Source organism: Ursus arctos, unplaced genomic scaffold (genome assembly GCF_023065955.2).
Source record: "Ursus arctos isolate Adak ecotype North America unplaced genomic scaffold, UrsArc2.0 scaffold_7, whole genome shotgun sequence".
NCBI classification, from domain to species: domain Eukaryota; kingdom Metazoa; phylum Chordata; class Mammalia; order Carnivora; family Ursidae; genus Ursus; species Ursus arctos.
Genome location: NW_026623089.1, coordinates 45752043 through 45779587, shown reverse-complemented (window position 1 = coordinate 45779587; position 27545 = coordinate 45752043). Strand labels below are relative to the sequence as shown.

General features: G+C 48.7%; 1 protein-coding gene across 3 annotated transcripts in view; it reads left to right on the top strand.

Annotated features, from left to right (window-relative positions):
* The window catches only part of SH2D4B (SH2 domain containing 4B), an 82809-nt gene that overhangs the window by 36991 nt on the left and 18273 nt on the right, over positions 1-27545 (top strand). For 2 of the 3 annotated variants that reach the window (XM_057308512.1, XM_026504573.4), the window contains exons 4-6: positions 2287-2434; positions 17255-17471; positions 19347-19471. In XM_057308512.1, coding sequence (XP_057164495.1) covers positions 2287-2434; positions 17255-17471; positions 19347-19471 — 490 coding nt within the window. Of the gene's footprint in view, positions 1-2286; positions 2435-17254; positions 17472-19343; positions 19472-27545 lie in introns of all 3 variants that reach the window. The other variant, XM_044386239.3, reaches the window with a different exon arrangement.

Below are 27545 nucleotides of genomic sequence, written 5' to 3'. Positions count from 1 at the left end.
AGCTCTAAAATCCTCAGAAATGAAACATTACGCTCTTGAAACGAGGACAGGATGCAATGAAGCAAAAAGGGACAACCAAAGACTAAGAAGGAGGGCTTGGGAATTACAAGTGCAATGTAGCAATAAAAAATGTAGCAGTAGATTTAGACAATAAAATCAGTGAATCAACCAGGAAGTAGAACAGCAAAGGGCAGGAGAGAGAAAACAAGAGAGAAATGCTCAGACTTCTAGAGGATCAAGTCGAGGAGTCCAGCATTTGACAATCAGGAGTTCTAGAGAGAAAAACAATGAGAGGAGAAGAAATTACCCAAGAAATTCTAGGCCAAGGTGTATTAGACTGGAAAGATCTGAGACTTCAGGCAGAAAGCTCCTTGAGTGCCTAGCATGATCAATGAAAGAAAATCCCCACCAAGACACATCATTTAACAATGTTCAGAACATCAGCGATAAAGAGAAAAATTCATGTCTCATGCAGAAGATGGAGAATCTAAGCGGCAGTATTGGATGCTGGGAAGTCAAGTCTTCCAAATTCTGCTTTAAGAAAGTGATTTTCAATTCAATTCTATGCTCAGCCAAATTAACAGTTATATCTGAAGGCAGCATATAGATGTTTTCAGACAAGACTCAGAGAGTGTCTCTCCGTGCATCCGTACCTGAGAAGTCCTGCAAGCTGTGTTGTTGCAAAATGACACAGTGGCCAAAAAAGAACATGGAACAAAGAAACAAGAGCTTCGACTTGGGGAGGACTGAGAAATGAGTCCCCAGGTGGATGGATGGGCAGGAGACCTGGGTAACAACCAACTGAGATGGGAGAAGAAGGAAGGCTGGCATCTGGGGACGGTGGCGACCCGTGGAAAAAGATAACTGCTGTTTATCTGTTATAAAAATAGACACAGAGAAAGATTTACGACAGATCTTAGAGAAGTTGGGCAATTTCAACATTCAGCTTCAGGATAAAACAATTACGAACTCGGGAAAGAAAAAGCCATCATACTACCATATGTTACTGAATATAAGATGCTGTATTAGTTAAGTACTGATTTAGTAAACATTATTTTAAGAAGAAGGAAAAAAAACCGTTGCCTCTTAAAAAGGCAACTTGCAAGTCGTGAGACGTACCCGTGTTTCAGAGATATGTTAGAAAGTTACGATACGTACTTCTTATGATTGGTGAACACAGCATCCTACTTTGGCTTTGCAGTGAACTATATATACACCAATTATTGATTTCACCACAGATTGTGATGTTGTTATGGTAAGGATGAGGAGAGGAAACGTCTGGGCCTGTCCCTGTGTGGCAAACATAAAAGTGCCCAATATTCAAGTACCAAAAAAGAAAAGCAGTAGTTTAATGACTAGAATTGATAAATCAAAAAATTAGCTCCATGATTCAGACAGAGACGTCAGCACATGAAGGGACAGCTAAAATAATTGAGAATCATGACCTCTGGGCACTGGGTGAGGGCGGGGTAGTTTGCGGTGAAGTGGTCTGGAGAATTGCTGGTTTTGAAAACGAGCGTTTAGCATATAATGCACGTGTGACACCCGCGGGTTACTCTGGTGTGAACAAAGGTAGAGGGAAATACACACACACACACACACACACACACACACACGCACACACACACACGCACACACACACATACACACACACACACACACACACACAGCCTTTTGGATCTCCAGAGTGGGATAAATGGAGATGGGGGCCCCCAAACCTGCTTGTTTTTGAAATATCTTATCCAGACAGAAGGTTAAGACACGATCATATCCTGCTTAATTGGCCTCCAAGAAAAATGGTACCCACCCTTCCTCTCCCCCAGAATGTAAGTGTGGCCAAGGATGGCCCAGCATCCTCGTATCTTTGCAGAAAGCTTTGGAGTCTACAAATTATTCCACGTATATTTATTTAAGATTTATATATTTATTTTGGGGGGAAGGGGCAGAGGGAGAGGAAGAGAGAAACTCGAGCAGACTCCCCGCTGAGTGGGGAGTCCGACAGAGGGCTCGATCTCACAACCCTAAGATCATGACCTGAGCTGAAACCAAGAGCTGGTAGCTTAACCAACTCAGCCACCCAGGCGCCCCTGTTCCACGTATTTTAACCAGTTTGATCCTTACCGCAGCCTTGATCAGGCCAGACTATGGCCATTTCATGTGTCAGGGACTGTCCTGAGCTGCCACCACTGGCCCACCCCACCCCGAGACAGCCCTGCCTGGCTGCAGTGCCACAGGGGCACTTTCTTTCTTGTGACCTAACATCGTTCTGTCCCCCCGATATTTTAGAGGAAAGAGGAAGAGGAGAGGAAGCGAGGAGAAGAACAGATTCGCCTCCAGGAAGAGCAGAGGGCGAAGGAACTCTACTGGACCCTGAAGCAGGCCCAGCTGCAGAGCCATGCCAGCGAGAACGAGGAACGGGAGTGGGAGGAACAGCGTGAGTAGACCAGCCTGGCTCCCCACCCTCTCTCCTCCCCCTTGTCTATCTGTGGGGTCATCCTTCCGGGTCACTTAAGCCCTGAGGCCTTTACCTGGACCAACCTAGTAGGGGGGCCCTGTCAAGGACCTAGAAGGTGAGGGCTCCACCCCCCAGGAGCTTATTCATATGCTGATGGAGGAGATTGCTTACATGAAAAAAGAAAACCCTACATTGACTGTGTTACCAATACTTTACTGGCTCTGGGCTAAGTCCTGGGCACCCAGAAATGAGGGATCATGGTGCTTATCTTGGAGGAACTTGCAATCCAGTAGGGAGACAGACACACAGGGTCCTGGTTTTGAAAAGTACCACTACTGTTGGAGTACGGAGTGGCTATCCCGGTGGGCTTCTGCAGGCAGCACGACGAAGCGAAGCTTGATGGGGGCACAGGAACAACTGAGGCGAAGAGGCAGGAGAAGGAGAGGGTCCCCAAGACGGAGGCCTCAGCAGACGTAAGGGCATGATGATGGGAATGGGATGTGCTTGGAAGGTGGAGGTGTATGGGGCCCACTACAAAGGCTACAAAGCTTGGAGAGTGTCTGGTAGAGAAAAGTTGGTGGGGGGAGAGAGAAGGCGGAAGCAGATTTGAAGGGTGGTGTTTCAGTATGGGCTTGGGGTTCGTTTGAATCAGGTATGGTAACACCTGGATCATATGGATAATACGGAAATGATGACCTTGCCGCAAGAAGTTATTACTCAGGGGGTCAGGGCACGCCACGTAGGGCTTCAGGGAGAAGCACCAGGGCCCATCAGGAGGTGGAGGGAGCTGGGACACGATGTGGGCAGGAGCCTTTCTCGTGGTTTGCTTGGGGCAGGTAAGGCCAGGCAGGGGAAGCAGGTGTAGGATTGGCTGGTCTGAATAATGTCTGCAGGCTCTGGGGCACAGGGCTGTCTCTAGCTGTCCGACACCTGGCCCGTCACCCTGGGGTAATGAGGGTGGGTGGGCAGTGCCCCGGATGGTAAGAGCTAGATAGAGGAAGCGATCGGGATATTTTGGATTGGCTGGTTTGCAAATGAAAGGCACACTTGCAGGTGAGTCCTTTAGTATCTTTAGGAATTGGCCAACCCTGGGAGGCAGTCTCTCTCGCCTCGGCAAGGTCCCAGAAGTCAAAACATCGAGAAAATGAAAAGGCATGGTTCCTGCAGGTGGGCAGTGGGCCGCTTGTAAAGGTGGGTTTGGGGGTGAGAGAGAGGAGGATGCTGTTGCAGTGGTGCCCCTGAGAGATGACTGGAGCCAGGGCCACGGCAGGGGTAACGCAGATGGGGCGTGACTTCTCTGGTCCTCAGCCTTTCTCAACCACACGCCAGAGTCATTCAACAGACTCGAAAAAAAATTGAAATACAATTCACACAACATAAAATTCACCCTTTAAAAGTGTACAGTTTAGTGGCTTTTGGCATACTCACCGCCTTGTGCAGACCATCACTGCTATTACTTCCAGAGATCTCCTTACTACAAAGAGAAACTGTCCCCATTGGTTATTCCTTCTCCTGCCACACCTCAGGAAGCCACTAATCTAATTTCTGCACCTGTGGATTTGCCCATCGTGGATATTTCATATAAATAGAATCATACATGATGTTCACCCACTCATTAGTTGATGGACCTTTGGGTTGTTTCTACTTTTGGGCTATTATGAATAACGTTGCTCTGAACATTGGGTATTTTTTTGTGGTTCTTGAATATGTGTTTTCTACTGAAAAAATCACTCATTAACAGAAATGTACAAACCCATGAGTAAATAATGTAATGACAAAGGACTATTTTTGTGAGAAGTGTTTTTTTTAAGTGTTTTTATTTTTTTAAAGATTTTATTTATTTATTCAACAGAGATAGAGACAGCCAGCGAGAGAGGGAACACAAGCAGGGGGAGTGGGAGAGGAAAGAAGCAGGCTCATAGCGGAGGAGCCTGATGTGGGGCTCGATCCCATAACGCCGGGATCATGCCCTGAGCTGAAGGCAGACGCTTAACCGCTGTGCCACCCAGGCGCCCCTTTTTAAGTGTTTTTAAAACATCCGTAGATTTCAGTGCAAAAATGTACCCCTGGTACCTCTTAAAACAGAAAAGCAAGCTCGAAACAACGGAGCGGTGGCAGGAAGCTAGCTATGCTCTGCGCCATTGTCAATGGCAAGTGGACACAATCCATATACGTGCCTCTTGCCCAGCTGTTCATATCTGTGGAAGAGGAGCTCCAACAAAAGAGTCCCTGGGATGTGAACACTGGTGTGCCTTTGTGTGAACATATAATTTTCAGTTGTCTTGGGTATGTAACTAGGAGTGGAATTTCTAGGTCACATGGTAACCCTATGTTTCATATTTGAGCAGCTGCCATATTGTCTTCCAGAGCGCCTGTACCGGTTACAGCTGCACAAGCAATGTATGAGGGTTCCAGTTTCTTCCCATCCTTGCTGATGCTTGGTGTCTTTTGTCTTTTTGATAATAGATGTCCTAACGGGTGTGAGGTGATATCCCATTGTGGTTTTGATTTGCATTTCCCTGGTGATTAATGATGTTAAGTGCTTTTTCATGTACCTGTTGGCCATCTGTATGTCCTTTTGAAAAAATAACTATTCAGGTCCTTTGCCCTTTTTTTAAATTGGGTTATTTGTTTTTGGCTATTGAGTTGTGTGAATTCCCATATATTTTGGACATTAACCCCTTATTGGGTATGTGGTTTATAAATATTTTCTCCTATTCCGCAGGTTGCCTTTTTGTTTTGTTAATGATTTCTTTTACTGTGCAGAAGGCTCTTAATTTGACATGATCTCACCTGTTTATTTTTGTTTTTGGTGTCATATCCAAAAAAAACATCACCAAGACCAATGTCAAGGAGCTTTTTCTCTATGTTTTCTTCCAGGTGTTTTACAGTTTTGGGTCTTACATTTAAGTCTTTAATCCATTTTGAGTTGATTTTTGTGTTTGCTAGGAGATAAGGGTCCAATTTCATTCTTTTGTATGTGAATATCCAGTTTTCCCAGCACCATTTTTTTGAAGAGACTGTCTTTCCCCATTGTGTATTCTTGGTGCCTTTGTTGAAAATTATTTGACCGTATATGCATAAGTTTATTTCTGAGCCCTATATTCTTCTCTGTTGGTCTATATGTCTGTTTTCATGTGAGTTCGATACTATTTCAGTTATTATAGCTTTGTAATTTAATTTGGAGTCAGGAAGTGAGAAGTTGCTAGCTTTGTTCTTCTTGTTCAAGATTGTTTCAGTTATTCAGAATCTTTTGTAGTTCCATACAAATTTTGGGATTATTATTTTTTCTATTATCTGTGAAAAATGCCACTGGAAATTTAATAGGGATTGCACTGAATCTGTACATTGCTTTGTGTGGTATGTATATTTTAACAATATTAATTCTTCCAATCTATGACAACAGGGTATCTTTCCATTTATTTGTGTTTTCTTTAACTTCTTTCATCCATGTCTTATAGTTTTTAGTGTCCTGGTCTTTTGTCTCCTTGGTTAGATTTCTTTCTTTCTCTCTTTTTTTTTAAAGATTTTTTATTTATTTATTTGACAGAGACAGAGTCTGACAGAGTCAGCCAGCGAGAGAGGGAACACAAGCAGGGGGAGTGGGAGAGGAAGAAGCAGACTCATAGCAGAGGAGCCTGATGTGGGGCTTGATCCCACAACGCCGGGATCACGCCCTGAGCTGAAGGCAGACGCTTAACCGCTGTGCCACCCAGGCGCCCCTGGTTAGATTTATTTCTAAATATTTTATTCTTTTTTTTTTTCTTTCCAAGTTTCTATTTTAATTCCAGTTAGTGGGGTGCCTGGCTGGCACAGTCAGTTAAGCATCCAACTCTTGGTTTTAGCTCAGGTCATGCTCTCAGGGTCCTGGGCTTGAGCCCCTCGTTCGTCTCCATGCTCAGTGTGGAGTCTCTAGAGATTCTCTCTCTCCTCCCTCTGCCCCTCCCATTCATGCTGTCTCTCTCTCTCTCTCAAATAAATAAATAAAGTCTTGAAAAAATGAATTCCAGTTAGTTAACCTACCGTGTAGTATTAGTTTCAGGTGCAGCATTCAGTGATTCAGCACTTACGTATAATACCCAGTGCTCATCACGAGTGCCCTCCTTAATACCCATTGCCTATTTCACCCGTCCTGATGCTATTGTGAGTGGGGTTGTTTTACTAATTTCTTTTTTGGATATTCATTGTTACTACATAGAAACAGAAATGATGTTTGTATGTTGATTTTGTATCCTGCAACTTTACCAAATTGGTTTATTAGTTCTAACAATTTTTGGGTGAAATATTTAGGGTTTTCTATATGTAAAGTCATGCCACCTGCAAACAGAGACAATTTTACTTATTCCTGTCTGATTTGGATGCCTTTTACTAATTTTTTCTTGCTTAATTATTGTGGCTAGGACTTCCAGTATCACGGTGAATAAAAGTGGAGCCAGTGGGCATTCTTGTCTTGCTCCTGATCTTAGAGCAAAAGCTTTCAACCTTATACTATCGTGTATGCTGTTAGCTGTGGACTTGTCATATACGGCTTTTGTTATGAGGTACATTCTTTCTATACTCGATTTGTTGAGAGCGTTTATCATGAAAAGATGCTGACTTTTGTCAAGTGCTATTTCTGCCTCTATTGAAATGATCATGCGATTTTTATTCTTTTCGTTAATGTGGCGTATCACAGTTACTGATTTGCGGGTGCTGAGCCAGCCTGGCATCCCAGGAATCAATCGCACGTGATCGTGGTGTATAGAGCATTTGGAAAGGCCCTGCGGAGGAAATGGCATTTGGTCTGGGAGAAGTGGGGAAGTGCAGAAGCAGGGAAGGGCCTCACAGCAGAGGGAGCAGCACTGAGCAAAAGCAAGGTCATGGTGTGCCCAGGACGCCGTGCATGTTTCCCTGCGGCTGCAGCCTGAGGTTCATGGTGAACAAAGGTGAAAGGGAGAAAGGGGAGATGGGGAGGAGCCAAAGAAGAACTCACTCATTTAAATTCAGAATGGAAGAAGAGATAGGAGAAAAAAAGGCAGGACAAAGCTTTACACTGAAAAAATAGTGAACAATTACAAAGTGAAGTCACATGAGGCTACTCTAGTGTGGGAGAAGGAGCACTGGACTGGGAGTCCTGCCCTAGCTGTGCCACTGACTCGTGTGACTGGGAGCAAGTTCTTGCTCAGCTGTTCGGCTTCTTCATTTGGAAAATGGGGGTAATTCCACTGAGTTGAGGCTTGATGGGAGGGTACAGTAAGAGGGAGGAAGTGCCTCCTCTTTGTAGCGACACGATGAGGTGGACCGTTAGGCGCCGGGCAGGTGTTTCCTGAGGGAGGCAGACTGGAGATCATCTGGCCCAAGTGCTGCCTGACTGCTAATTAATGCACCGGGTGGCAACGAAAAGTGGAAAAACCTCCAAAAGGCAGAGAAAATGTGATAATGCAGGCCCCACGATTTTGGTTCTTTTCTTTATGCTTTCTTAAAGAATGATGAGCTAAACTCTGGAGGCTGTCATTCAAAACCAGCAAAGCCATTCTGCACTCAATTAATTTAATATGAAAGATTATAGTGGGCCATTAATCTACTGGGAGCAGCAGTTTTTGATAAAACACCTAAATTAAATTCTCCGAGTTAGGGGGAAAAAAGGGCATTGTTTCCTTTAGTATCATTCGAATACAGAGTTCGTTTTTCAGTTCCAATAGCAGAGCAGGCTGTGGCTTCTGAGAAGCTCTGAAAATCCCAGGAAGAAATTAATTTAATTAATTCTCAACTGCAAACTTGTAGGAGTGTGAAGTTAGGTGATGTCTAGTTGCCCAGAGATTTGGAGAAGAGCCAGCATGACTTGGTAAATGATACTATTTCGAATATTGGAACTGTGTTCTGGTGAACCCCTCCCCTCCTTCCTCGACCTTGTCATTCTGCTGTGGCCCCTCCCCCACAATCTGTACTCTGCTTTGCCGTGTGTGGTCAGAGCCCAGGGAGAAATATGTGTGCTCAGACCCAGGATGGAGTCCAGCTATGTTGGTTCCATTCTCTTTGTTCACAGAAGAGAGAGTGCTCTGGAGTCTGGGTTTAATGTGGATGATTCTCCAATGCTGTGTGCTGGAGGGGAGATGCCATCTGGTCCCGGGGATGGGGTGGGGTGGAGCCGAATGTGGGGCTGGAGGGAAAGGTAACACAAAGCAGGGCCGTTCTGTGCACTGATGGCCTGGGAAGTGGTGCTGTGTCTCTCGACAGAACCAGTTCCAGCCGTTCTCCCGCTCCAAGTGCCCCGTAGGTTTGGTTTTACAACTCAGAATAATGCCAGCCTGAGTCCCCACGTGCTCGATTCATAGCCTACATGGGCTTCTCTCTCTTCTTGAATTGCTCAAGAATCTCTGGGGGCTTTCCGTTGTCCCCATGCGGAGTCATTCCCAGGTTCATACTGGTGCGGGGAGCACCCTGGTCTTAAGGAACCTCTGAAGTTGCGCCTGGTGGCCACAGGGGGTCACTGTTGGCAGCCATCAGGAATCCGGACTTGGGTGGTGGGGACCTCGGAGGCCTTGGAGTTAGGGAGGAGAGAGTGTTCCTTCCCTTGGCCTACATTTGGCTGTGGGTGAGCCTCACTTCTTTCCCTGAGGCTCATGTCTCAGGGGCCATCATCTTGGTGCCAAACCCACCCGTTCCCCAGGCGATAGTTGCTCCAGCAGGTGGAGTCCCCAGGGGTCTGTGTGCACAGCCTTCGATATCTGGACTGCCTATTGTCCTTCCCCCAGGGGCAGGAAGCCTCCCCGTCTCACAAAATTTTCATTTTCCCCATTTGTCAGACGAGAGCTCCTGACACTACCCAGCCTCTATCCCTACACCATTTCCCCACCTCCACCCCTTTCTGCCTTATGTGGGACGGACCCTTTCTGAAGGCAGCATTCCAGTCCCCTTACCTCACAATGAAGACAGCAGTAACAAGAATATATAATATTTAATGAACTTCTACTCCGTGCCAGAGCTGTCCAAGATCCTTCTATGAAATATCTCATTTACCTCATTTACAGAGCAACTCTACAAAGTCTCCGCCCCATGAGGAGATAAAGTGTAGATAAGGTAATTTGAGTTGTCCAATGTCACATGGAGCAGAAAACGCAGCAGAAGTTAAACACAACTGCCCACTTACACAATTTAAATCTTTATGGATGCTTTTTCATTTTTTATACACATATAAAATGTATAATGATTCATTAATTTTCAGAGACATTATATTATTCACCCAAGGGGTTACTACAGATTGATATTGCTTTGAAGCATTGGGTTTCCCTGTGGATGTAACTGGATCATCTGAATTCTGTAAAGGAGTGAGTCTTTTCTACCTGGGCAGAGGTAGAAGGGGTCCAAGGAACCACGGACAAGTTCTCTAGAGAGGGGTCTCATGACGAGCAGCAGCTAATGATCTTCCAGAACCTCATGTCCTCCTGGGATCCCATCCGAAGCTCAATCTCCCAAGTCCACCCCCCCCCCCCCCCGCCCCAGGTGATAAACCTGGCTGTCAACGGCAGAAGCTTGGCTAACATTCTGGTCTCTCCTTTTTGCTTACTATCAGTCCCCAGACTTACCAAGTGGTAAGGATTCTACTTCCTTCCCATTCTTTGAATTTATACCCTTCCACCTCATTGTCCTGGTACCATCTGAACTTTGACCCCATGGCTCTTTACCTACATTTCTGTTTTCCAAGCCTTTGTTCTTGTTCCTGTCGGATTCATTCCCAACACGGCAGCCAAACCAATCTTTGGGAAGTAGAAACAGCGTTTTGCTCTCCTGCTAAAAACATTTCAGTGGCTTCCAATCACCTTTTGGTAAAGTATTAAAATTAATTGGCCAGTATTTATTGGTCTCCTAAATGGCCTTCTCTGTTTCTGCATCCTCCCTTCTTGCCCGGTCCATCAGAGAGCTTCCCTCCAGCCATGCCGACCCATTCCAGGAGGGATGCCTGAGCTCCCTCTTGCCGCTGGGCCTCTGCCCCTGAGCCTGCTCTGCCCAGAAGACCCTCTCCTTGGCCTCTATTGGTTGAATCCCACGTGTCCACCAGGCATCAGTTTAGATGTCCTTCTCCAGCACAGTTCCACAGTTTGCTGGCGTGGTTCCCTTGCTAGACGATAAGCTCTCTGAGAGCAAGGACTACGTCTTGCTCATTGCTGTACCCGTATCTCCTAGTATCAGCTTGGCAGCCGGCTGTTACGCTGACCTTGTGAAAATTAGAAAAAGACACTGCACTATCATCTGCCAGAAAATTGTTACCTGTGTACACACCTATGATGGTCACGCAGAGACTGCGCCCCCTGGAGGCGTGCAAGGCGCAGCTTGGGTCCTGTGCAGCACAGTGTGGGCACAGAGCGGTACTAAGGACACGTGTGCTGAATAATGTGCACACCCTGCCCGACTGTGTTAGAGTGTTAAGAACCCTGCCTCTTGCAGTGACTGGCCTGGCTCGATGTCTGGAGCTATGTAACTGCTTGCAGATTCTGCCGGGAGGAAAACCAACTTCTGTTGTTTGTCTTCGGTGTTAGAGAACTGAGCGGGGTTATCCTGAGCACAGATGAGGACGTGATTCCAGACCAGTCTGGCAGTGTTGGCAGCCCTTGGATAAAGGATGGTACTGTCTCCATGGAGGGAAAACTAAGACCCAGGAAGATGAAAACTGGTCCCTGTATAGCCAGACGGTGAGGAGTAAAGCCAAGCAAATGTTCCGAGGCTGCGGCAGCTGAGGTTCCCAGGTCTGATAAGGGAGAGGTTGGATTCCAAAACGGGGGGGACTCCTGGTTTCTTCCTGAGCAGGAGGGGTCCAGGCTGGGCAGTCCTGAAGAGCGGTGTCTCAGTTTTGGGGAGGTGGCCCCGGGCTAGGCAGGTGTGGGTGCATCCCTGAGATAGGGGTCAGAGCTGGAAGGGACCTTCCCCTTTATCTGCATGGGAGAGAGCTGAGGGCTGAGGCGGGGACACAGTTGGGTATACATCTAGCTGATGGCGACACTTAGCTATGCTCTCGCTTCTTCTTTTTTTTTTTTTTTTCAAGATTTATGTATTTATTTGAGAGAAAGAGTGAACGTGAGCAGGGGGAGGGGCAAAGGGAAAGAATCTCAAGCAGACTCTCCGCTGAGTGCAGTGCCCCCATGGGGCTTAACGCAGATCTTGACAAAGGGCTCGAGCCCATGACTCTGAGATCATGACCTGAGATGAAATCAAGAGTTGGACGCTCAACAAACTGGACCACCCAGGCGCCCCTATGCTCTGGCTTCTTAATGCTCAGCCCAGGGCTTACCAACCAGAATGTTCCAGAATGTCGATTTAAGAGAAAATTGTGGTAAGATACACAACTTGAAATTTACCATTCCAAACTAAAACTGCCCCCACTGAACAGTAAGTCCCGATCCACCCTGTCCGCAGCTTTTTGGAACCACCATTCTCTTTTCGCTGCGTATTTAACTCTTGTGAGTACAGTACGTGGAGTATCAGTGGAACCACACGTGCCCTTTCATGTCTGGCTTATTCACTTCGCATCCTGTCTTCAAGACTCATGCACATTGTGGCAGGGATCAGAAGCCCCTTCTTTAGGGCTGGGTAATATCCCACCGTGTGTGTATACCCTACTGCGTTTACCTGTTTGTCTTTTGATGGACATCTGGGTTGTTTCCACCTTTTTGGCTATTGTGGAGCATGCTTCTGTGAATATCGCAGTGCAAAAATGGGTTCAAAGCCCTGCTGTCAGTTCTTTTGGGTGTATCTCCAGAAGACGAGTTGCTGGCTTTCTCCATACCCTTGCTGACACTTGTTTTCTATTTTTTCTAATTAAACAAGTTAAAAAAAAATAGCTATCCTCGTGGGTGTGATGTAGTGTCTTATTGTGCTCGGTCCACTGTTCCATCTCTCAAGTCGATCTTGCTTCTGGAGCCTTCAGTGTTTTCCCGTGGTCCTTGTTGTCTTTACAGTGTTACTGCGAGATGAGCCTCAGTCTCCCGCCGGCAGGAGACAGGAGGCTCTGGATCCTATCAGAAGTGGGGGTGGCCGTGCTCACCCTTTGTCCCATGCGCAGTGCCTGCTGGACAGGCCTGCGGGGCGTCACCTTGGGCCAGAGCGAGGCTGGGGGAGGAAGCAGGTGACTCGGTGTGGGGGCCTCACCTCTGCAGGGGGTGCGCCGGGCCACGCGGAGAGTCTGACCCTCACTGGCTCGGGGCAAAAGATGCTCGTGGCTGCTCCCAGTGTGGCTTCTCATACGAGTTTTGGTTATTTTCACTGGGTTAGAAGGAACAAACCCCATGGGTTTTGGCTGAGGGTTTTCGTGGCAGATTCATGGGATACAGTCTGAATCCATTCGTGATTCTGAGAAGGAACTAAAGCAACCTTTTAAGATTTCAAAGGACAATTTAGGGTAAGATGCTCAACCCAGAGCGGATTTCCTGTGATTGACCAACAAGGGTATCCCTTCTGGACTGGCCATGAACTCTGGTTTGGACCTGGCAACACCAGGGTGAATGAAAAGAAAAATTTTAACGAACACTTAACCGTGGTGTTTAGTATGTCCCTGACATGGTTTTAAGTGGCTTACCTTATTGGCTCTCTCAATCCTCATGACAGCTTTATGTTTTCTCCATTTTACTTAGGAGGAAACGCAGGCCCAGGGCGATGAAGTCACTTGTCCTGTGTCACACAGCGGGGACATGGAGCTGGGGTCTGAATCTAGGCAACCTGGCTCCAGACTAAGGCTTTGGGACATTTGAAGAAAGGACCAACATCAGGGGCCTGATCAAATAAGACACTGCTTTTCCAGAACACTTCATAGTTTCTAGTGTTTTTATGTTTCACTTATTCTCCATGACCACTCTGTGAGGCAGACATTCGTGTCATTCTCATTTTGACAGAAGTGGAAACTGAGGCCTAGAGGTGTTCAGGGACTTTCCTAGGGAAGCCGGATGGCGTGTGGCAGGCACGTGCAGGAAAGGGACCCAGTGTGTGCCGTTGGTGGGAACGTAAGTCGGTACAGCTACTGTGGAAAACAGTATGAAGCATCCTCAAAAAGTTAAAAATAGAACTACCCTATGATCCAGCAACCCCACTTTCGAGGATGTAACCGAAGGAAATGAAAGCAGGCTATCGGAAAGATACCTGCACTTCCATGTGCGTCGTGGCGTCGTTCACAGATGCCGGGGTACAGAAACTACCTCAGGGTCTGTCCTTGGATAAGTGGATAAGGAACATGTGCGCACACGTGTGTGTGTGTGTGTGTGTGTGTGTGTGTGAGCGCACACCCAGGCACACAATGAAATATTATTAAGCTATGAGAAAAATAGAAATCTTGTCATCCGCGACAGCGTGGATGGACCTTGAGGGCGTTACACTAAGCGAGATTTGTCAGAGGACAAACGCTACCTGATATCACTTGCATGTTGAATCTAAAAAAGCCAAACTCGCGGAAGCTGACTAGAATGGTGGTTACCAGGGGCTGGTTGGGGGGAGACGTTGGTCCAAGGGCACGAACTTGCAGCTGGAAGATGAGTAGGTTCTGGAGAGCGAACGCGCTGCGATTACAGTCAACGATGCTGCATTATATACTTCCAGATTGCTAAGGAACTAGATCTTAAATGTTCTTACCACAAGAAAGAACGGGAATTATGGGAGCTGATGGAGGCGTTAGCTAAGGTATGGTGGCGATCATCACAATATACGAATTTACCATATCAACACGTTGTCTGCCTTAAACTTACACAATGTTATATGTCAACGATATCTCAAAAACAAAACCAAAAAATGCCAGGGAGGAAAAAAACCCGGGAAAGCTGTCCTGGAGCCGTCCTTGACCCTGTGTGCCTCTGTGTGGGTACCTTTTCTTTTCTTTTCTTTTCTGTTCTTTTCTTTTCTTTTATTTTTTTTTAAAGATTTTATTTATTTATTTATTGGACAGAGAGAGACAGCCAGAGAGAGAGGGAACACAAGCAGGGGGAGGGGGAGAGGAAGAAGCAGGCTCCCAGCGGAAGAGCCTGACGTGGGGCTCGATCCCATAACGCTGGGATCACGCCGTGAGCCCAAGGCAGACGCTTAATGACTGCGCCACCCAGGAACCTGTGTGGGTCCCTTTTCTGTAATCAGGGCTGGGCAGCAGGTTGGCTTTGCCAAGGCCAAGGCAGAGCCCCCGCTTGCTTCCTGCTCCCAGCCTCGGCCGCTTCCCCACCCCTGAGAGCCGTCAGTGCTTGGCCCTTCTGGCTGCCCTGGCTGCCCGTTCATCACAGCCAGTCTGAGTGGCTGAGCACAGATGCGCGGGAGAGGGTCCTCAGCGCCCGGAGCGCGGGGGAGTCAGAGCACAGAGTGGGAGAAGCTCAGAAGCCATTGGGCTGGGGAAGAAAGTGGGGCAGGCAGGATGCTTCTTAAGGGCTGGAGGAGGGGGGGGTTGTCCTTTATCCTGTGGGCAGTGGGAGCCCCTGAAGGCATTTGAGGAAGAGAATGGCTGGATTAGAGCTGGCCTTTAGGAGGCTGGGTTTAGTCTCTGTGTGTCTGATGGCTCAGGGCCTCACCTGGCTGGGTTCCAACAGCCTGTCTTCCTCGTTTGCCTATGACTTCTTTCCGCAACCTGTCACTGAGTGTCCCTGTCTCTCAGGGGCGGTAAGCTCTCAAAGGTCGCTGGCTTTTTAGGGCACGAGCTTCTGTGTTTAGTTTGCTGGCTAGTGGCTGCAGAGCTCACGCCCGGCCATCCTGGCCTTCTTTGACCCTCCCATGGCAATGCGAGGCAGGCATTATGGTGTTCTTAGTGTCTGGAACGGACAGATGAACCAGCTGGGCACCAAACCTAGATTTCTCCCTGGATGGCTTCTTTTCTCTGGAAAACTTCTATTGACCTTTCCAGATGCTTCCTTTCCTGAGATGGCCGTTGGCTCCCTCACAGAATATGAGAACTGCTGTCCCTAAACCCTGATGATAATTTATCTGTCCCAGATTTCATTGTGTTAGAGACACTTGTCTTATTTTCCCAGGCAGGCTTGGAGCGCCTTGACGGAAGGGTCTGATCTTTGTTATGTCTGCACCCAGCTCAGAGTTACATACTTAATTGGGCACAGTCATCCAAGGATAGGTACTGGCTGTTGACTGACACCTGTGTATGTAGGCACTGGGATATAGTGATGAACAGAGCAGAGGAAATCCCCCACCTGCTCTTGGGGGGCCCAGCCTACTGGGTCCTCGGCATGTGACCTCCACTTCCATAAATCTTTCTGAGAGACGGCCTTCATGTTGCCTTCCTCAGATCTGGGGAAACGTTCTATTATGTTTCAAGAAGAGGTCTTTGACAACTTGAGAGGTAGACGTGCTCTCCGTCCGGACAAGGGCTATTTACCTTGTATCCTCCAAACACTGACAGAACCCAGCTCTCTGATGTTGGTCGGTTGTGGGTGTTTGCCACACACGTGTGGAATGGGGCTGGAATAGGAATAGACTCTGGGTAAGAGTTGACTCCAGGAGGGGAAGGGGACCTGCCTGGGGACACGCAGTCACCCATCATGCACAGTTAGAACATGTCCAGCTCCAAGAGTTCTCTACAAAAAGAATTAGATTTTAAAGGCAGTTAGGAGCCTGATGAAACGCAATCAGACTACAAAAGAGTTGGTTTTAATTCTAGACCTTGCCTCCAACAGGTTGTGTTCCCTCTCTTGGCATTTCCCCAGTTCCAGGACTCCCTTTAGAGTTTTAGAAGCAGCAACACACAGATGTCTTTCCGAGGCTGTTTGGCTGGGACCGGGCCCTGCCGTGGGAAACACGGACAGCTGGAAGGCTGGAGAGAGGGGCATCTGGAGTTTGTGGTCTGTGAGTAACAGAGCTACCCGAGGGTCCTCTCTCTCCAACACACTCACCCAGCAGCTGTCAAGGCCACCGCAAACCAGAGAAAGGGCAGCAGAACCAGGACACCAGGGTTTCCAACAGCTCAGCCTGTGGTAGCAGGAAGGATGGCTCCTGGCTTGGCTTGGCCACTGACCCAGCTGCGCAAGTTACTGTCCTTCCTCGGGTCTCAGATTTCACATGAGCAACATGAGGAGGTTGGACTGAAGGGTCTTAAATGCTCTTTGGGCTTTTTGTACGAGGGAGCAGGGGCTTGGTGTCAGGTACACCTGGTTTTCAAAGGAAGGGAGCTTGAGAGGTAGGGTGCAGGTGGTGGAAATGGCTGCATGGGTTTAGGGCCAGCCACATTGGGGTTTCAACCCTGGCTCTGCCCCCTTGTTAGCTATTTATTTTGGGGGTAGTTATGTAACCTTCTGGAGGCTGGTTTTCTGACAGAGACATAGTGACGGGCCCTGCACCTGGGCGGTCGGGGGAAGCGTCTGTGATGAGATATTGTAGGGAAAGCATGGAACAAGGGCTTGGCACGGAAAAAGCCTACAGTCAGTGTGGGGGATGGCAGTAGTATTTGGAGATGCTGACCACCTTGACAGGTGCCGTTGAGGCTGGCAGGTGGGCACATGGTTTGAGAAGCTGCTCTAAGCCAGGTGCTCCCAAAAAGAAATACATATAGAGGTGTATATTTCCATTCAGAGGTGGCTTGCTCATTCTGGACCAGGGCCACCGGAACAGGCAGATGACCCTAAACTGTCATGAGTGTCTCTGCTTCCATGGTGACAGGCAAGCCCAGGGCTGCTGGCCAGAGCTGGGCCTGCCCTTCCCTTCCTGGGCTCTGAACTTCCATGTAGCCCACGTGGGTGAATCCAGGTGAATTGTGAGACTCTCGGTGAGTCCCAGGGTTCCGGGCCCAATCCTGGCTTGCTGGGCATATGGCCTGGGCTGTGGGTCTGGGTGAACACACTCTCCACCCCTTTCTAGTGCGCAGGTCCAAGGCCGCGGATGAGGAGAGGAGCAGCCGAGCTCAGCGTGCCAGGGACGAGTACCGACGCCACTCCCTCCGCGCCATCCAGAAGGGCACCGTCGCTGGCCTCAGCTCCATGTTCCGAGAGCTTGGCCAGAGTCACGAGCAGGAGGCCAGACTCTACCACCACCTCCCAGGCCCCGGGCCTCCACCACCCCTCGCCATACCTGTCAGGTGGGTCTGGAGGACTCAGCAAATGCAGCCTGGCTGGGGGATCCAGTCCCTGCTCTGCTCCAACAGCTGTGAAATTTGGAGCTCATCATTTCCCAGCTGTGGGCCTGAGTGTTCAAGTCTGCGTAATGGGGCCAGAGGGGGGCAATGAGGAGTCTGTTTGGAGATTTCCAATAGCCCTAGAGTTCTGGGAGTCTTAACATTTTGGGGTCTAGGATTCCTTTGAGAATGTTAAGAAAGCTGTATACCCTCTTCCCTCCAAGATGTGTATATGAAAATACCCAAAAATGTTTGCATATAATTTCAAGCTCTTAAAGGCCCACAGGTCCCAGGCTAAGAACTTGTCATATAAGACCTCAAATGGGTTCAATGTGGCCCTGCTGCTGGGAAACCAGGGCTGGCTACTTTTTCTAACCACAGGTCGTGCTGCTGCAACCCTGGTTCTGATAACAGGTTTGCAGATGAGCGTGGCTGAGTGCAGGAGGGTCCGCACACATGCTGGTGTCTCCGGAGTGGTTGGGCAAGGGCACTTAGGTGACTGCCCATCATTGCCGGAACCCAGGGTCAAGAGGTTGCCTGGAGCCCCTCTACGTTCCACCTGTGCCCACCATAGGCCAGCTCCAAGGTTGGTCCCCCACACCTCCATCCTTGCTGAGCAGCTACTGCCCCGTGAGGGTGGGTGGTGAGTGCCTGCTCGGTCCCCGAGCCACAGTTCATCTGTAGAAGAGTCTGCTCTGAGTTTTGCTCTAATTGGGGTTTAGGAGTATTCATAACCCCCTTCTCCCTCTCCCTGCAGTCTAGGGAGGGCTGACCATACCTGTATTTCTTCCTTCCTTTCCTCCCTCCCTCCATTCCTTCCTTTCTTGTCATTTATATGATTCACAAACCAGGAAGTTTAAAAGGAAATATAGAAAATGGCCGCCTCCCATTCCTGCCTCCACCTACTTGGCTGTCCCTTGCCCCGCAGGGGAGCACTGTCTCAGTGTATGTGTGGTCTCCACTCCCACTTCCTTTGTGTAGTTGGTGACGTGGAAAGTTGTAGCCCTCTCTTTTTTCCCTCCAGAAAAGCTTGCATACTGTACACAGGGCTCTGCATCTTGACTTTCATTTCCATTTAACTATATTTTGGAGGTCTTTTCATATCAATTCTTAGCTATTCATTTATTTTTATTTACTTTTCTTTTTTTTTAAATAAAGATTTTCTTTTTAAGTAATCTCTACACCCGATGTGGGGCTTGAACTCACGACCCCGACATCAAGCATCCCATACTCCACTGGCAGAGCCCACCAGGTGCCCTGGTTTAGTTTTCCTTTTAGCAGCTGTGTTATATTCCACTCCACAGATGTGGTAGAAGTTATTCATCAAAAACTGTTAATGGACATTGGAGTTGTTTGAAATCTTTGGTTATGACCAACAGTGCCCTTAATGAATAACACTGTAGATGTTCATTTTACACACGGGCCACCCCGGGGAGGGAGACTGATGGCTGGTCTCTCTGGGTGCCTGGGTCTGCCGCTCCTGGTATGTGATGGTCTTCCTTCATGGATGCTGACGGTTGTGCCCTGCCCTGCAATTCTAGAGGGTAAAAATGCCTTTTCTCTCCCTTGAACATCCCCTCCTGTCCTCTTTTCCACTCCCATCTGTGTGGCTTTCTTGGAAGCAAGCGATAGCAGTGGTCTGTTGGGAAAAATAATAATAGTTGGTGCATTCTTATCTGCAAAGTGCCTTCATGCACCTTGACTCCTTTCATTCTCTCCACAGGCACGAGTGTGGCCATCGTGCTGAGTCATTCCCACAGTGGCCTTCCCTCCCCTCCCCCTCCCTCCACTCCCCCCCTCACTCCCTGCCTCTCCACACTTCATCTCTCTTCTCAGCAGGACCTGGGAGCGCCCGCTGAGACCCGTCTCCAGAGAAGTCATAGTCCGCTGGTTTAAGGAGGAGCAGCTGCCTCGCCGAGCCGGCTTTGAGAGGAACACCAAATCCATCGCGCCTTGGTTCCATGGTAGGATGGCTTTCTGGGCCCCACATGTCTGCCTCTCTCTGGGGTTGGGAGGAGGTCCTGAAGGACTGCGGTCATCAGGGGCACTGGAGGACTTTGGACTTTGTCATTTTGCTCCGCCCCCACAGAGACCGGCCAGTCTCCAAGTGTTAAGGATTGGCTCTCCTGGGTCGCCTGGGGGAGAGCGGCGTGGAGACAGGTCCCATGGCTGTCCTCTGGTTGCTCATTGAATGTGCTGAGTTCAAGGCACAGATGTTGATTTCCCCAGGGCATGAGCTGAAATGCTGAGTGGCATTCACCAAGGCTTTAGGGACCAAGGCAAACATCTCCGAGCAGGAGTCCAGGAGACTGGAGGTCCTGGGGATTCTGAATGTGGATCCGTTCCCCTCTCTCTGCTGGGGAAGGATGACCACGATCTTGCCCACTGTTCTCACTCACAGCCTCCTTGGCCATCGGGGGCTCCCCAGAAGCGTCTTCTCTATACTCACAAGACAGGGAGCTCCTGGTGGGGAGAGCCCGCATCTCGTGGTCTGAGCCTGCACCCCAGATCCTGACCGTAGGCTGGCACACTGCAGGCTCTGAACACATACTTGTTGATTAGATGACAGAGTGGCTGAATGAAGAGGTCAGAGTCAACCGAGCATAGAACATGAGAGCTGGAAGGCTCCCTGGAAGTGTCTAGCTCCTCATTTTTCAGATAAGGAAACAGGTCCAGATTGGGGAGAAAGTTTTCATCATATCACCAATAGCCTTGTAAAGTCAAGTTCAAGAATATATCTCAAGCTCATGATCCCAGTCCAGTGATCTGAACCTATAGGTGCCCCAAACCGGGAAACAGGATTATGGTATCAGCAGAGACTTGCTACAGTGAAACGGGAGTCTTTTTTGGCCATTAGCCTCTTCTGCGTCAGTTAGCTATTGTGACGTAACAAATCACCCCAAAACTCAGAAGCTGAAAACAATTAAGCATTTATGGGTTATTCATAAATTTTGGAATCAACAGGCAGTTCTTCTGGGATGGGCCAGGCTCAGATGATCTGGGCTGAGCTTACTCATGTGTCCCCACACAGTGGGCTGGTCTCCTGGGTGCTGGCTTCTCCAGGAGACACTTGCCTGAGACATCTCCGCTGTGCTGCATATGGTCTCTTATTCTCCAGTAGTCTGGCCAGACTGCGGGGTTTCTCTGGGTAAGCTGCATGCTGGCCTTGCTCCCAGAGTCTTCCCTCCCTTATCAGCACTGAGCCCAGCTTTGTCTGAGGACTCCCCTGCTCTTCTGCTGCGATTAGCCTCCATCAGACTCTGACCTGCCTTTGCTTCACTTCTGCCTGCCTCCTGGGAGTTTGGCCTGCCTCCACCTTGGCCCATGTGTCCTTGCAGTGTGAACTACCTGCCTCCTTCCTGGCCAGCCTCCCTGTGTCCTCATTTCCATCCGGATGGAGAGCTGACCTCAGTGTCGTGATGGGCACTGGAGACCGTGTGTTCTTAAGGGCTAAGGGGGGCCCTCACAGGCAAGCTGTGGGCATGGCTCCAGCTCCAGGAAAGGCAGCTGGAGTGAAATCATGCAGGGGCGAGCAAGACCATGTGCCCCTTCATCTCCAACTTCAGGAGCCAGGGGAGTTTGTGAACTATTAAGTGTAGGCGGTAGCCATACTGCAGGTGGAATGACTGAATGTAGGATTGTTTAGGGACTGTCCAACATCATAAAGGTCACAGAGGCACCACTCAGTTCACGCAGGAATGTCTTCACTGGTCTGCCTGTTTCACAATTCATCCTTCACACAGCATCCCGAGAATATTTTAAATATAAATCAGGTCCTGTCACTCCCTTGCTTAATACCCACTGCTTCCTTCCATTTCTATTTGCAATGAATTTCAAACTCCAGCAGGGCCCCAGATGATTGGTCCTGCTTCCTGCTCCAGCCTCATACCACAATTCTCGTCTCGTCCACCTTGCTTCCACAGCTCTGGCTTTTTTCCTCTTCCTCAAACAAGCCATTTTCTTTTCTGCCCCAGGCCCTTTGCACTTGCTTTTGATATGCCTGGTACTGCTCTTTTCCGAGCGTTTTGTATGGAGGATGCATTCTTATTTCTCATCTCAAATATCTCCTTCTCAGAGAGGCCTTTCCTGAATCCTTACCTAAAGCAGCCTTTGCCAATTTCTCTCAACTCACTTCGCGTATCCCTTAAAGAGTGCTCACCCAACTGCTATTTATCTTGTTACTTGCTTTTGTCTGTTCCCTTACCTGAAGGTAAGCCTGTGAAACTACGGACCTTGTTCCTTTTCTCTGAATGCCTCAAGAATGGGTGAAGGTGGGAATGGAGTGCCAGATTAGAGCCAGTCTTCCCAGTCCCAAAGAATAGCCATTGCTTCTCCACACTGGACCCTTGTAGGTCTGGTAGGTGTGTGGTCTTCTGAGGGCCTGATGAGTGAGGTTAAGCGGGAGCCGTCTACTTGTAGCAGCTCCCTCCCCCCCCAACCCCAGTCCTCCACATATCCTACAGAAGGACGGAGAGGCTCCTTATGGCCCAGAAAAGAAAAGAGTCAACATTCACAGGTGACTGCACCACACATCCCTGCAGCTGGTCCCAGGGGATTCCCTGCTGTTCACTTCTGTCCCAGTTATGTGTCCCTGTAGCCCTGAGAGAACTTCCTTTGAATTGTCGCTTTCCTTTTCATTCATCCATTAAAAGCATGGAAGGACATCAGCAGCATCTCAGCGCCTGCATCCTGCGGCTCTGAAGTTCTGTGGAGGCGGGGGTGGGGCAGGGGCTCTGGGGGCTCCGCAGTGCTTGTGGTAGCCGGGGGCAAAGTCACGACAGCGGTGCTCGAATTCATCTCTAGCTTTATTTTCTAACCTGATGGAAAAAAAATGTCATTTTTATAGTGTCACAGAACAAACAGAACCATGATTTAAGTCTTATAATTTATGTAACTGATTTCATGTTCTCTTGACAGTTCTATCATAAAGCATGCAGGAAAGTTGCTAATACACAGAAGAAACTATTTAGTGACAAAGTTTTTATTGATCTGTGACAGAAGGAAAAAAAAAGGCTCATGGACGGAGGGTGGCCAACAGTCTTTGCTTGGAAAGGACTGTGTCATATTCTAAGATGATGATATCCTTTCCTCAATCGTAGTGTGAAAATGTTCTATCTTTTATGAATTGGTGGTGATAGTAAGCGGCAGTTATTTTTATATATTGCTTTTGCTCAGAAAAGCAAAAAGCTAGCAGCCCCATGTTAGTTTCCAAACTCTTGAGGGTAACTTTGCTTCGTACCTAAAATCTCAAAGTCTGAACTACTGGTGTGGTCCAACTTCTTCCCCAGTGGAGGCATTCCCTGACAGCATCCCTGAGTGCCTCCCCAGTCCTTCCAGAGACGGGGCTACAGCCTATCCTGCCCACAGGCAGCCTGCTCCCATTTAACTGTGAGGGAGCCTTTGCCTCAGGTGGGCTGGGGGTTCTGCTCTCAACTGGTCTTGGCTGCACATCTCAGTGGGGGCAGCTGGGCTCCCCGAATCCCCCACGCTCCCCCCAAGGACCAGCAGGCTAGCCCAGGCATGCTCTTCCCAGGGACCAGAGAGCAAGGGGCATTCTAGGCTTGTGAACTAGTCTTGGAAGCAGGACACTGTCAACTTTGACCTCATAACATTGGCCACAATATGTCACAGAGTTCAGGGGTGGGAAAGTATACCCTGCTCCTTTCCTGTGAGGAACTGTGAAGCTCTATGTCAAAGGGTGTGAAGACAAGCAGGGAAGGAGAATTTGGCCAATAACGTAATCTATTACAACCCCAGTATTAATCTTTTCTTTCCTGGGTAAAACATTCCTTGTTAATTTAGCTGGAGTTTAAACATTTAAAAAAATATTTTATGTATTTATTCTAGACAGATAAATATTTTATGTATTTATCTCTAGACACAAGAGAGGGGAGGGGCAGAGGGAGAAGGAGAGAGAATCTCAAGCAGACTCCACGCTGAGAATGGAGCCCGATGTGGGGCTGAGATCATGACCTGAGCCAACATCAAGAGCTGGACGCTTAACCGACTGAACCACCCAGGAGCCCTGATTTAGCTGGGTAGTTAAAATGACCACTGTGACTCCTAGTTCCTTCCCTCCCCTCAAACACATTTGGATGCACTGTATGCTCCAAAGAGTAATGTGGACAAGGAGTCTGGAGATATGGAGTCCATTCTTGAACCTAGCAGCTCTGTGACCTTGGGCATGTCCTTTGAATCCCCATCTATGAAATTGGGATTTTAACACTGGTTTCAAGATCAAGCCAACAAATGTGTTTTGTCCACCCTAATGAGCCGTGTCGGTGTGAGCGCTGATGTCTCCTGGAGTCTGCGGTGGGACACCAGAGACCCCACCCACTCTGGGAAACAGAGTGCAGGGGTGGAGGGGAGGGGAAGGAGAACTGGCTTCCTGCTGAGACCAAGGAGTTCTCAATAGTCTCCTTGGGTAAAAAGAGAAAGTGGTAAAGTTATTCCTCCTTTCTCCCTTGTTCATTATCGTGTTCCAGGGGTTGTAAGAGAGTCTTCTAGTTCTACAAAAATACTCCCGAGAACAGCTAGTGCATATGAGCTTGGCTTTAGGGGGGAAATCTATTTTCAGACTTCAGCATGTATCTAAAATTATTAAGAACATCCTCCGTCTGAACACTGGCTCAGTTGGACCCCATTGCTCTTCCTGCGCTTTACTTGTAGAAAAACAGTCACAGTGTGATCCACGGTTTATTGTCTTGGCGACAACGCACTGGCTGTCTTGCAGCTTGCCCGTAGGGCTTGGTGGGGAGCGGTGCTAGGCAGTGGCTGATGCAGTCGGTGTTGGTAAACTATTCCCACAGGACCCCTGTTCAGGTCCTGGGAGTGGATCTTGAGCATGCCCTCTCCTGCATTCAGGTGGGGTGTTATTGTCTTGCCTTTTCAGACAAGTGCCAAGTGGGGGCTTCCCCAGAGAGGAGCTACTCCCCCCCCTCCCCCCCGCACATGGACAGTGCAGTCTGCAGGGAGCCCAGCAGTGGGGGGTGGCTTTCCATGCAAAGCTTGAGCTCCCAAGTGGAATGGGCACTGTTTCCTGCCTTTCTACCCTGTGACCTCAGAGCATAGTTAGAAGACAGGAATGTTGAAGGTCCTAGAGCTGCGAGGTTCTAGAAGGGGCCCAAACCTTCAGACTCCTTGCTCTTGATCACAGTGAATCTCAATGTGTTTGGGGGAAGGGAAGGAAATAGAGGTCATTGTGGTCATTTTTAGTGACCACCCGGGGGGAATGTTTGTCTTGGAAAAGCCTTGGTGTGGGATGGATGGGAGAACAGGGCCACCACTTCTCAATCTCTGGAGTTTTGTCTTGAGAAAAGGAGATTATTCAAGAGGATATTCAGAGCTGAGGGCTAGGACTTACAAAGAGACACATTTCACTTCAAGAGAAGAAAGAGCTTTTTGGTGGTTACAGCTTACTACTGGGCAGTCTCGATGGCTGGTGGACTTACCGGATGAGAGGATGGGGGTCTTTAAGCTTTCTGTCCTTGGCGACCAGGACACAGTGTGATTCTGAGCGCATGTTCCGTTGTCATCACTCCGGACCACGGGCTCTGCTCCTGCTGAGCCTCCAGTTTTCTCTGATGCTCCGGTGCGTTAGAAACTACGGCCAGGGCGCAGGGATGGCCATTAGGGGGCGCCCGGGAGTCTGCGGGCTGAGGATGAAGGGTGTTCTTTTCTCGTGACTGTTGGCTTCTTCACCTCGCTCATTTCCCTGTTGCTGGTGGTGTTTCTGGTGTAGGAGCTGAGGTACCGGCAGGGGGGACCCCCTCTGGATGGCCCTTCTGGGAGTCCTGCGGGTGAAAGACAGACTCACCAGGCTGCCCAGCAGGGAGGCAGCTCCTTGTGAAGTGGGCAAGATTGCGCCCGAAGGCAGAGCCCGGGTGGGAATGGAGTCTAGACTCAGCTCCTCGGACTGCATATGCACCGGGAGGGCCCCTCTTCTCTGAGCTGCACGGAGCTGGGAGGGCTGGGATTGGCCGGCCGGTGCTGACCGTAGGCGGTCCTCCTAGCATGATGCTGTTGCGCAGGCTTGCGTGTTTCCGTGCCGGTGTGGGGTACGGGTGGCTCATGAGCATCATTTCGCGGGAACTCTCAACTGCTCTCGATCCCGTCACGGTTGGCTTTTTACAGGTGGTCATCCTGAGGCCCAGAGAGCTTGGGAAACCAACCCCTGTCACCCAGCAGGAGGCACAGGAGCGGGAATGAGATGCAGGGCTTCTGGATCCTGGCCTTTCCTACTCCATTTTGGCGGTTCCTTAACTATACTGCTACTCAGGGAGGGAGATTGGGGCACAAAAGTCTTCCCTCTGGATTCACTGTCCCTTACTGTATGTTCATTTGAAACTTTTTTTTTAAATAAAGATTTTATTTATTTATTTGAGAGAGAGAGTGAGAGTGAATGAGAGGGAGAGGGAGAGAGAATCTGAAGCAGATTGCACACTGAGCACAGCCCGTTGAGGGGCTCGATCCCACAACCGTGGGATCATGACCTGAGCTGAATGCTTAACTGACTGAGCTACCCAGGCCCTCCTCACTTGAACCTCTTTTAGATGCAGCCTGAGTTCTTTATTTTAAATCTCACCCCTGCTCATTCTGTGACCGTGTGGACTGGAGCTGCCGCTGGTTTCCTGGCCCAGCTGGAGGGAACATCTGGGAATGCCCTGTTTGGCCTTTGGGGTTACTCTCAGAAGCTAGCATTTCTGGGGCCGAGATGGAGAGAGTGAGCCAGCTTGGGCCCCATCCTTGGTGCCCAAGGGGGAGGATAGGGGACCCTGGGGAGGCTTTGGAAGCTGTCGAGAGGTAGCAGCCAGCATGGGGTATGGGGGACCCGGGCAACAAGGACCCAGGCACTAAATCCATGTTAAGCAAGGACTAGCTGAAGAGAAAGTAGTCATACCCACTTTGTACTGCTGTTATGAGGATTAAGTGTATAATATTTATAAAGTGTTTAAAACATTCCTGGCGTACAAATGCTTACATTTATCATATGGAATAAATAAACACGGTAGCCTTTGGAGACGCATATCAGGATTTGAATATGTAAATGGTGGCCTCCCACCCTGAGGCTAGGCCACTGCTGTCACTTGGAAGGAAAGCAAAAGGTGCCATCAAATGATTGCATAAAAGGAAGATGATACTTATTTAGCCTACCCCCCCCCCCATAAAAGCACAAGTCTGCATTTTCTTACATCACGACTATGATCCCCATCTTAAAATGTGTTTTGAAAGCTGTGAGGGTAACACGCGGGTCATTTGGAAGGATGGTTGGCATGTGGCAGATACATCACGTCAAGTCAGATTGCGAAGTTTCCTCTCCTGAGCAGAATGTGGAGTGGAAATTTCCCACCAACTCGGATCCCAAATGCAAAAATTTCTGAAGAGGGAAAAAGTAGGTCAGTTGACCTACTTTCCTCTTAAGTTCTTGCTTAAGCTGTTCCAACTAAGAAATAAAGGAATCTTTTTCCTTCTTTTAAAAAAATTGTGCACTGGCTGTAAAGTCTCAAAAAAGGATTACAAAGAACAGCAGCATTATTTTTTGCTTGAGGAAAGCATAGATCGTAATGGTGTTTTCAAGATCTTAACTCTTTCCTTCCGGCTGTCTGTAGCTCCCTGCTTTTGATTTTAGCGTTTTGTGTCTTGTCCAGCTACCGCTTTGCTTTTGGTTGTTTTGCTGAGATCTTTGTCTTCCTATCCACAGGTGGAGGTAACTAAAATGTATGGGAAGGGACAGGGCTTGGGCATCTAGTTGGATTTGAGAGAGCTGAATTTGTCTCTTTTCTATTTGGATTTAAAAAAGCAGAGTAACCACAAACCATGATGTCTGTTGATGTAGTTGATTTAATATTCTTCCGACAGTCCCATCATATTTCTGGTGGTGACAAAAGATCCCTCCTATCTTCCTAACTCTGGGACGTTCCTATCATAGGTTAGACCCTTCCTCAACTCCAGCAGGCTATTTTGGGGTTTTCTTTGTTCCAGACTCTATAGTCTAGTTTCCCACCTGTTCCCAGCCCCAAGCTCCTCCCAGCCCTGGTA